This window comes from Sinocyclocheilus anshuiensis, unplaced genomic scaffold (genome assembly GCF_001515605.1).
Source record: "Sinocyclocheilus anshuiensis isolate Anshui unplaced genomic scaffold, SAMN03320099.WGS_v1.1 scaffold1162, whole genome shotgun sequence".
NCBI classification, from domain to species: Eukaryota; Metazoa; Chordata; class Actinopteri; order Cypriniformes; family Cyprinidae; genus Sinocyclocheilus; species Sinocyclocheilus anshuiensis.
The window spans coordinates 711,212-723,625 of NW_015540875.1; the positions used below are offsets into that span (position 1 = coordinate 711,212).

General features: G+C 31.7%; 1 protein-coding gene across 2 annotated transcripts in view; it reads right to left on the reverse strand.

The window, feature by feature from the left end:
* Positions 1 to 898: 898 nt before the first annotated feature.
* Positions 899 to 12,414, reverse strand: part of LOC107688198 (igLON family member 5) — a 192,276-nt gene continuing 180,760 nt past the window's right edge. For both annotated transcript variants that reach the window (XM_016485799.1, XM_016485798.1), the window contains one exon: positions 899 to 3,749. In XM_016485799.1, the coding sequence (XP_016341285.1) occupies positions 3,649 to 3,749 (101 nt within the window). In that variant the 3' untranslated portion in view covers positions 899 to 3,648. The remainder of the gene's footprint in view (positions 3,750 to 12,414) is intronic.

Here is a 12,414-nt window from a genome sequence, read left to right on the forward strand (position 1 = left end):
GGCCACGATTGACTAAAACGAGGGAATTAATTAGTACGACGTAGCCACGATTAACTTAATTGAGAAAATGAATTAGTACGACATGGGCAGGTTTTACTAAAATGAGAGAACGGATTAGTACGAAGTGCCCACGATTTACTAAAAAAAGGAACAAATTAGTACAATGTGGCCTAGATTTTCTAAAAAAAAGGAACGAATTAGTACGACATGGCCACAATTTACTAAAATGAGAGAATTAATTAGTATGATGTGGCCACGACTTAACGAAAGAACGAATTAATACAGCAAGACCACAGTTTACTAAATGACAAAACGAGGGAACAAATTAGTACGATGTGGCCACGATTTACTAAAACGAGGGAATGAATTAGTACGACATGGCCATGATTTACTAAAATGAGGGAACGAAATAGTATATTGTGGCCACGATTTACTAAAAAAAAAGGAACGAATTGGTACGATGTGGCCACGATTTACTAAAACGAGGGAATGAATTAGTACGACATGGCCATGATTTACTAAAATGAGGGAACGAAATAGTATATTGTGGCCACGATTTACTAAAAAAAAAGGAACGAATTGGTACGATGTGGCCACGATTTACTAAAACGAGGGAATGAATTAGTACGACATGGCCATGATTTACTAAAATGAGGGAACGAAATAGTATATTGTGGCCACGATTTACTAAAAAAAAAGGAACGAATTGGTACGATGTGGCCACGATTTACTAAAACGAGGGAATTAATTAGTACGACGTAGCCACGATTAACTTAATCGAGAAAATGAATTAGTACGACATGGGCATGTTTTACTAAAATGAGAGAACGGATTAGTACGACGTGCCCACGATTTACTAAAAAAGGGAACAAATTAGTACAATGTGGCCATGATTTACTAAAAGAGAGAACGAATTAGTACAACATGGCCACAATTTACTAAAACGAGAGAACGAATTAGTACAGTGTGGCCACGATTTACAAAAAAAGGGAACAAATTAATTAGTCATAGAAACAAATTCTTCATTCGTGGCCATGATATATGTATTTTTTCTGCATGGCATGAGCAGGGCTCTGTACAAAATGTTTAGAAAATATGTATATAACACGCTGAATGCTCCGGTCTGTTAACCGCACACCTACAGAACTAATGCTAGCATTGCATAGCATCGCAATTTGGTTGCGAAAAGACTGTTGACAAAAAAAAAAAAACATTTTCTTTCCTTGTATGTAATTTTCCAAACATAATACATGTAGTAAATGCATGCATTTTTTGTTGCAACTTGATATCACAGGAATATCCAACAATCGTCTCTGAATGGAACGCAGATTCACACTAACACGACCGTACGTAACCGCAGGATTTGGTTATGTCATCGAGGCAGACATGAGCATTACATCATTACTGCAGAATATATCATACATTACAGTCATCAACAGCATGGAAAAAAAATACAGTACACATTTGAAATGATATTAGGATGCCTACACGCTAGAGTTTACAATGCAAATGCACTGAGCTCAATGGGAATGGTGCATGATAAAGACGTTTGACAAATGCAACGGTTTGAAAAAGCAATACTGCACTTCGTACTGTATATTTGTTCAATTTGTGTTTCTACGGCCATTTTCACATGCTCAAAACAGATCCGTCTAGCGTGTAAGCACCCTCACATTTCACTGATTGCTCTTTTACGGACGAGTTGAAATTACTTCCATTTTAAAAAAGTTAATCATGGTAAAACAGAGCATGATACTTCAAAAAGTTTTTTTTTCTTTTTGCCGTTCGATGAATTCAGTGATTTTTAGTACAAAATATTTTCACACACATGGCTTGCGATCAGCTCTGACGTTTTTTTCTCACATGGAATTACTATCATATTTATTCAAATACTTATTAACATTGTCATCATCATCATCATCATCATTATAATCATTATTAACACCAAAAAAGCAATAGCAGTTAACCTTGCAGATTAAAATGTACACAGTGCAGGGGGTTAAACGGGGTCGGTGCAGGAAGTGAGGTCACAAGAGGGACATTTCTAACCGGTACATGCTATCCACAAGCAACAAGAAGTCAATGAACCGTTTCAGGCCAGGAGACGCCAGAAACTTCTGCTGCCTTCAAGTCTTTGTGGAAAGTTCCTACTTACGAGTTGCAACGACACTTTTGAATAATTCTGAAAAGTTGCACTCTTATGAGTCGCACTGATGCATTTAAATAATTATGAAAAGTTGCACTCTTACTTTTAATTTGCAATGATGCATTCAAATAATTCTGAAAAGTTGCAATCTTATGAGTTGCCGTGATGCATTTAAATAATTATGAAAAGTTGAACTCTTACTAATGAGTTGCAATTATGCATTTAAATAATTTGGAAAAGTTGCACTCTTATGAGGTGCAATGATGCATTCAAATAATTCGGAAAAGTTGCACTCTTATGAGTTGCCGTGATGCATTTAAATGATTATAAAAAGTTGCACTCTTACTAATGAGTTGCAATGATGCATTAAAATAATTCGGAAAAGTTGCACTCAATAGTTGCAATGATGCATTAAAAAATACTGAAAAGTTGCACTCTTGTTAATGAGTTGCAATGATGTATTCAAATAATTCGAAAAGTTGCACTCTTTCTGACTTTTCTAAACTGTATTTGCACATTAAAAATGAGTTTTAGCGGATGAGTGACATCTACAGCTGTATATTTTTTTACGTTTATTTTATTAACCAACATTCGACAACCAAAAAGTGTCCAAATACTTACATTTCCAACACTACATCTATTTTTTATACTTTGCAACAAGTTTGAAAAGTAATTTAAAGCACTTCTCTTTTTTAACTTTCCGTCAAACACAAGAAAACAACACTAAATGTGTACAAACTAAACTTCTTACGATCAATACCAATGATTCTCGGCTAATAATGACATTTCGGTTGTAAATCTCGTAAATACGACCATTCCATTGTGACTTAAAGGCAGCAATATCCTCCGAGCCGAAAGGCTGAAACAGAGAGGCTGATGGGAAATGTAGTGTAAATGTAGCCTCTACTGCATATATATTTACACTGAGTGTGAAGGACCGACGATCTGAGTGATGGACAGACTGAGGACAATATGAGGGCTGGACGCGGGTCAGATGTTTGCTTTGGGTCGAGAGCCCAAACGAACGCAAACGAGGGGCTGAGATGACACGGCCCTCCTTGCTAGAAAGAAAACATGTGGTTTGACATCATTCATAGTAGCTACGCACGTCAGAATGCACCACCGTTCAGCTCGGATCTCTGTGTCGGGAACCGACGGGCCCGCTGGTGAACAGCTTTGACCGGTTCACCCGGACATCGCAACAGTCATCGTCGACACGTCACTTTACAACCAGCATGTCCAGCACGCACATCAAGAGACACCCAACTGGCATTACACTTGTCGTTCACATCATTTGCATCACATTTCAGGTTTGGACGATAAAAGGTGACCATCGTTGGCGACGGGAGGGAGGAGTGAAGCAGTGATATGCGACCGGGCGTGAATGGGAAGAGGAAGGAATGACCGAGTGATGTAGTGATGGCTCCTGGATTAATGCATAATTTCTTTTTGTTCACAGTGATGGGTTCGTATTTAAAGATTCCTTCCGAAGCGGGAAAGTTTTAGACCTTCATCAGAACAGAGATGGAGAGGCAGAACCACAGGCCGACTCCTGATAAACGGCCGTTCAGAGACGCCGCTCCGCCGTACACGGCCCCGGGCCCTAGAAGAGAGAAGCAGATGTGAATAGGGTGAATGAGAGAGAGAAAGCTGGTCAACATAGAAACCTTGTGCTAGTGTGCTACATGTTAAGGCAATATGACATCTCAATAGATTATTTATTTTCTAAATACACATTTCTGGTTTTATTGAGTACATTTACTGATTGCACTGGTGTTTTTTTTTTTTTTTTAATTTAACAACAACAACAACAACTTTCATTAATATTAATCTAATTTAATTTCATCATATTTTTTGTATTATATATATATATATATATATATATATATATATATTGGCTGATGTTCAAAATTCAAGATAAGTCAGATTATGCAAGTTTAATGGATTGCAAACATTGTTTTAATTTACTGTAACCTAATTTAAAAGCATTTTGTAAACTTTGATAAATCTATGTATAGTGCATATAAACCATAATGCAAATTGTATTAACATAAAAAATAAATTCAAATAATTTTAACAAGAATTTAAATAAAGTTAAAATTTTTAAAAAGTTAAATTTTTTAATGACTGATCTTTTTATTATAATTACATTTAAAATAAATTATAAATAAATAACAAAATAAAATGCAACAAGTAAAAAACAGTAAAATTATAAAAAAAAAAGAATGAATTGAAAATGTTTTTAATAATTTACTGTATCTTTCATGAAAAGTAGCTAGAATAAACAGTATGGTTATTTATATGGTATAACGCATATAAAACTTATAAAATACACTACATGTATATAAAACAACTAAAAAGTTTATATTTTAATGATTTATTTTTATTATTATTAAAATTAAAAATGAACTATAAAAATAAAATGCAACAAGTAAAATAAATCAAATAATATAATAATAATTTAGTGCATCTTGCATGAGAAGTAACTAGAATAAACAGTATGGGTATTTATATGGTATAACGCATATAAAACATATAAAATACATTACATGTATATAATATAACTAAACATTTTATATTTTTAATAAAAATAGCTTTTTAAATGGCAGATTTTTTACAATTATTTTTATTAAAATTATAAACATTTACATAAAATAAAAAATGTAAATAAAATTTAAGAAGTAATATACAGCAAAAACGCTAAAAGTAATACATTTAAAATAATTTACTATATCTTACACAAAAAGTAGCTAGAATAACCAGTACGGTTGTTTATATAGTATATTTTAATAGCACTCCTGGTGGATTCTTATAGATTATTTGCATGATATTCACTTTAAAATGGTCATTTCATGACAAATAAAATTTGATTTTATCTTTCAAACTAAAATATCTTGAAGTATTTGTGAAAACATACACTACTGTAGCCTCAAAAACTGAAAACCTCACCCCAAGTGAAAAAAATTATATAAAGTACATACAGCATATACAATATGCAAACCATTCCTAAAAAGCAGAAGACAATGATCATGAAAAAAAAAAATAAAATAAATGAAAGAAATGATAGGAGAAAATAACAGCATAGGGGGAACTGCAGGATTTCCGTTCCCAGGTGAGTTATCCTAAGACCGACAGCGGTGGGACAGATGTTTCTTCTCCGAAGGATGAAGATAAAGGTCGCAGCACGTCTGATGGAAAAGTGCGAGTCGAGGCCAGATGACGGCGTGGCAGCGACATGAACAAGAGAAGATGCATGGAAGTGACGGCAGGTGACTCATCACGGGAATAACTCTCCCAGAGAATGTGAGATGGAATGAGACGGACTCGCTTACAATGGTAATGCGTGAGGGGAGGAAACGGCAGGAATCACTCACTGCGGACTGAAATGTAAAGAATGGAGCGAGAGAAGCCACTGATGACTTCCTGGGGTAACAGGACACAACGGAGCGGGAACAAATGAGAGGAGACATAATGGGCCGGAGAAGAGAAAAGATGGGAGGAACCGAAAGGAAGCAAGAAACAGCAGAAGAAACAGATGAGATGGATAAGGAGCATCATGACCCAGCTGTATGCCAATTTTACTAACACTGGTTGTGCAAAGGCCCTGCTGTTTATTGCTAATGAGCTATAAAAGCATTATGTACAGCCAGCCACAAACAATTACACGACTCTCTGGAATACTTCATTCTGATTGGTCAATCACAGCATTCTGCGGACAAACATTTTTATATAATGACACTAAACTGTATAATTGTTCACCCGGCCAAACCTTTTCCTTCATATCCGTGCTAGTTTAATGTCTCTCATAGCAATCTGCATACTCTTTGTGCTTATATAATAAAATGATTTAAATTCAATTGATTTCAAATCTGATTCAGTGATTTATTTCCTTCCCTGAGGCTGTGACCCTACTGAACTCCACACCACCAATCTAACTTGCACCTGCTCTCATACGGCATTGGTCACAGTACTTTACAAACATGTACTTGCACATGTACTTGAAATATGTACTTCATATTTTGCACAGACTGCAAATTGTTTAAGCCATTACATTGTACACAGCACAGTAAATACAGACTATAAATACATAGACATCGCTATACATTGTTTAACAGTACTATTGCACACACAACCATTTGTATTATTACCACTGTTCTTATGTGCCGCTGTTCATACTGTATATATAACCCTACATTTGTACCCCCATTTAGATTCTGTATATACTCTGTTTAATATTGTATAAATATATAGCAACTCCACTGTACATACAAGTTATAGCTTCACTTACTCTGCACTTATCTGTATATAAAACACTATATTCTTGCACTTCTGGTTAGATGCTAACTGCATTTCATTAGCTCTGTACTTGCACTCTGCATAATGACAATACATTTGAAACTAATCTAATCTATTTGTGTCATCAATAATTAATGTTTACTATATTAAAACATTTTTAAATGAATAAATACTTAAGAGAAATATTAGCAAAATATTCATATATATTTATAAAAATATAAACAATTATTTATACATATTCATAATTGAATAATAAGTAAATATTTGAGTAAAGATTTGTTTGTCACCAATCATAAATATTTGCTATATTTAAATATTAATTTTTAAATAAAAGCATACTTAATAAATAAATAAATATTTATAGAAATTCATAAATATTTGTTTATAAAATATAAATATAATTTAGAAATATTTACAAATATTTAAGTCTATGTGCGCCATTTGTCACAATGGTTTGTTTGTGCCATTAATCATAAATATTTACTATATTTAAACATTTATTACAACAAATGCTAAATAAATAAATAAATAATTAATAAATGTTTGTTTATAAAAAATATAATTGTTTATACATATTTATAAATATTTAAGTCTGTGTGCGCCATTTGTCACAAAGGTTTATCATCAGTCATAAATATTTACTATATTTAAACATTTATTTCAATCAATCAATCAATATTTGTTTATAAAAAAATAATTGTTTATATTTATGTCTATGTGCACCATTTGTCCCACCAAAGGTTTGCCATCAATTACAAATATTTAAATTAATAAATACTTAATAAAAATATTTCTAAAGTAATAAAAATACTTTAAATAAGTAAATAAATAAATAAATAAATAAACAATTATTCATAAAAAATTACTTATACATATTTGTTTTTAAATTATAATAATAAATAAATTTTTAATATTTATAAATATTCTATAGTCTATGCCATGTGTGCCATTTGTCACACATTAATACAGGAAAAATATAATGCAAGTAATGTATTATTCAAAATGAATTTGAAAATGAATACTATGTAATGTTATTTTTGTGCATTCAAATCTAACTCTTTTAATATTATTATTTTTTCTTAATTATAAAATAAGAAAAATATATGCAACTAAATAAAATATAAAAGATTGACGAATAATTTTTAAATGTTTACGTGTATTTTACTTGTTGCATTAAACAATTTTAGAGCATAATTTTGATAAATATGATATGTATATTAAATATATAAATAATACTGAGCTTTAATTTTTTTTTATCACACAGCCAAGTGTTTTGAAACAACAGTGGAGGTTTGAGAGTTTTGTTCATTGATTTATGCCAAAATAAGAAGCATCTGTGCACGGTGTGAAAACTGGAACAAACGTAAGATGTAAGCCTTGCGTAAGCACAAACTCTCTCTGTGTTGTGCAGCTCTATATGCTCAATCACTCAATGTTTGGCCTTTCTGTGACCTGTTCCTCCTCCTCTCTGGGTTTTGCTGCATGGCTAAGCTCTCTGCACTGAGCATTCCAGCAGAAACTTTTCCACCGAGAGCTCTGCCACCTGCTCACTTAGACCGGCCCAGAACGCGGTCAGACTCTGAAGTTATGCTGTTATGTACAGTATTTGACTTTGTGCTGCTGCTCTTGTTTTTGTGCTTAACAGCACCTTCATAGGTTACGCTTAGGGTCAGGAAGAGCATGAACCTCAAATCGAGTGAAGCTGCCTGTTCTCAAGAGGAACTGAAACATAATTTATCACCAAAGACTATAAATTCGGAAGTTTAAAGGCCTTTTTCAATAGGAAATGCATCAACAGAATAGAAATCTACACTTAAATATTTTAATACAGCAATTATGCAACTTACTGGCTGACTGAATTTTGCATATGTAAAATTAAGCATTTATATATATATATATATATATATTATCATTATATTTCAATAAATAAATAAATATTTCAAAAACTATTCAGAAATATTTGTTTATATACAACTGTTCATAAATATTTATAAATATTTAAGTCACAAAGATTTGTTTTTGTCATCAATCATAAATATTTACTATATTTAAATATTTATTTAAAATAAACAACTATAAAATAAATATTTCTAAAAAAGTATTCAGAAATATGTGTTTATAAATAATTTTAAATAATTAAATATGTATAATTAGAAATAATTGTTTATAAAGATTTTTATGTGCCATTTCTCACAAATCAATACAGGAAAAACATAATATAAGTGAAGTAATAATAAAAATACATTTAGCTATGTATTGTTATTTTTGTGCAAACAAATCTCATTCTTTTTAAACTATAAAATAATATGAAAATAAATATAATTTAATAAAATATAAATTAAAATATAAAATGCATGTAAAAATTTAAAATAAAAACAAATTATATAGAAATGTAATATATTACACTTGCGTATGAATAGAGCACAGTAAATATGGCTGAGCAAATTTAAGGACCTCATAAAGCAGATTTAAGAAAGTAATGAGGCATAAGTACAACACAATATCTGAATGGAAATCAAACAGCACTATGTGAAATACTAATGCTGATCATTTCTACAACGATTGCAGCGGCAGAACTGACACACTCGCCACGCTAATTGGTTGATTATGCTGTGTGTGGTTAATTTGGCTATAGATATACAGTGCAGTTTGAAAACATTCATCGTTAAGTATGTAGGAGCAATCAGGATCTAAATGCTACACAAAACGAGTAAACTGCTGTGGTAAATTAGCCTCAGCAGAGAAAGAGGCTTAAATTAATGAAATATTCACAACCAGTTGTTTCATACGTTCGTTTGCCAACAAGCAGCAGTTTCCTGTTGCCTGCAGAAAACCTTCCTCTTTCTGTACAACCGCTCGCTTTCCCTGAAATCACCCGGAACAAGTCATTAAAAACATCATCTCCTGCTGCACAAAACCGCTGAAACCAGACTAATGTGGTCTGCTGGTCTTAGCTGGTTTTAATTGGTAGTTTTCATCAGGTCTGCCTGGAAAACTAGATGAAACTTCCAACAAAAACAGAAAACCACCGTGGGCTGGTTTAAATGGTTTGATTTTCAACATTATGGAGACATTTATTTTTGGGTGAACAGCTATAAACTGAAGCTAAAACTAAAAAAAAAAAAAAAAAAAAAAAAAATTTATATTTTACTTAAAATAAAAATGAACTGAAATAAACTAAAATAAAAAAACTTCAGCATAAAAAATATTTCAGCTAGTTTCAGCAACATTTCTCATTTTAGTTTAACTTGATGTACTAAAATATATAAAACTGAAATAATATGTAATAAACACACACACACACACACGCAGTAAAAATGACAAAAAAGCGCAACAAAATTATTAGAAATAAATATGAAATTTAAAACTTTAAACTATAAAATAAAATGAAAAACAAAATAAAAATATACAAAAGAAAAATAAAAAAATATAAAATGCTTCAAAATATAAAAATAATATTAATACAGTTTATTAATAATATAATATAATATAATATAAAAATAATTTGAATAAAAACTATAATAGTATCTCAATGATACTAAAACCACTGGGGTGAAATATACAAAACAAGTCAAGAATATGATGAAGTCATGCATATTTCACCTCCATCTAAATAATTTGATGCATTATGACATAAATTTTATTACAATAAGTGCATATTTACACACAATTGCCAATATAATAATGCTACCATTACTGTAACATGAAGTCATAATAATAATAATAATAATAATAATAATAATAATGATATTTAGGCGTTAGTACATCGTGGTACTGTCTAAAATTTATGCTCATTTAAACAGAAAAGTCTTTGTACTAGAGTAATGAGAATCACCATTGAGAATAATGAGAGTTATAAAGAAAACTCAAAAGAAAAGCATTACAGTAATGAGAACTTTGGGGGAAAACATGCTTAACTGTCATGAACAGAATGCATATGCAGGACAAAAATCTTAACAGGCTTCATTTTCTCTGCACAATATAGTTTCTTATTTCTTTCTTCGGATCTCAGGGTGAAATGTTTTCATGAGATTCCTGCTTTATCACTAAAGCAAGCTGCTCGATTAATGCCGCTAGCGCTAGTGCATTAAACAAATAGTCTCTCTGTCTATAAAAAAACAAAATAATATAGTAATATATATATTATTTAGAAAACAACAGTGAAAAAGCTCAAGTACAAGGAAATCTGTAGTGCTGTTGTGATTTGTTATTGTGTCCTTGTTGTTTCATTCAGCCCTAGATTTTTAAAAATCCCTGAGGTTTTTCTTCAATAAAGCAGAGCTATGAGAGATGAGCTGTTTTCAGACATTTTACAGTCAGACAATGGAAGCTCAAAGCGCATTTTCCACAACAGAACATGTTTTATAGGAATCCTCTATTACTCGATACTGATGTTCTGTAGCGGACAAAAGATCTGCTGTAGAAAAACAGCAGGAGAAAATTCAGTTAATAAACTCTTTGGGTGCAACAAACTCTCACGCAGCCTTCAAACTGTGTAAGTCTGATCTTAATTCATTTTAAATTGTAAATGTTCGCTTCAGTACATATTTTGTGTACTGAGGAATAGGCATTTCCCATCATTCTCCATCCCAGCTAACAGGGAACATTCCCAGAACTTTGGCGAATGTTTTCTCAAAGTTATGAACAAATGTTCTTCTTGAAACATTAATAGAACGTTCATTCAAAGTTGTCTGGGTTTTCGTAACAAAAATGTAATTGTTACATTGTCACAATTGATCACTTTTTAAATGTTGTGACTTGCTACTTGTTTCAGAATGTTCAGAGAACATTCAAAAGTAACGTTCCCTTAATGTTTTCTCTAACATTTGCATAACCAAGAATGTGAACATTAGAGAAAACATTAAGGGAACATTCCATTTTAGAATTTTGCAAATGTTATGGGAACATTACTTTTGAATGTTGTCTAAACGTTCTGAAACACGCAGTAAGTAATAACATTTAAAAATATTTTCTATGAATGCTTTGCTAATGTTCCCATTAAGGTATGAAAAGGTTATTTTTTATGTTTTTTAAACATTCAAAAGATCCAGTTTTTAAAATGGTTTAACACTCCACTATTTTTCAAAATAAGCTCATTTTCCAACTCTCCTAGAGTTAAACAGTTGAGTTTTACCGTTTTAGAATCCATTCAGCCGATCTCCGGGTCTGGTGGTAGCACTTTTAGCTGTAGCTTAGCATAGGTTATTGAATCTGATTTGACCGTTAGCATCTTGCTCAAAAATGACCAAAGAGTTTCTATATTTTTCCTATTAAAAAAAACTTGACTCTTCTGTAGTTACATCGTGTACTAAGACCGACGGAAAATGAACAGTTGCGATTTTCTAGGCCGATATGGCTAGGAACTATACTAGCCTATTTTCAAAAATAGTGGCGTGTTCCTTTAAAAAGGTTATTTTTGAATGTTCTCTGAATAGGTTTAAAAAAAAAAAACATTTTCATAAATTAATGGGAACATTAACCAAGCATTCTTTCATTTTTTTGTTTTGTTTTTAATGTTATTACTTACTACGTTTCGGAACATTTATTGCAAAATACAGAGAACATTCAAAAGTAACGTTACCATAATGTTTGCAAAATGATAAAATTGACCATTCCTTTAATGTTTCCTCTAAGAAATTTTTTTTAAAACCAATTTAAAAATGTTTAGAGAACATTCAAAAATAACCTTGGGAACATTAACAAAACGTTCTAGGAACACATTTTTGTTAACTGGGATGGTAACAAAAGACTGTTAAAATACAAGATAAAGCATGAATTTCACACCTAATGCGCATCTTTGCTTTTAGTTTCTGATGCATTGGTGGTAAACAAGCTTCCTGACTTTATGAAGAAGCCAAAAAGAGAAAAAGAAGCATGAAATTATGCCACTCATTCACAATTAAAATCAATTCACAAACTTCCGAGCTTACGCATGTGAATTATCCCAGCAGTTGTGCACGTTGTCTATGTGT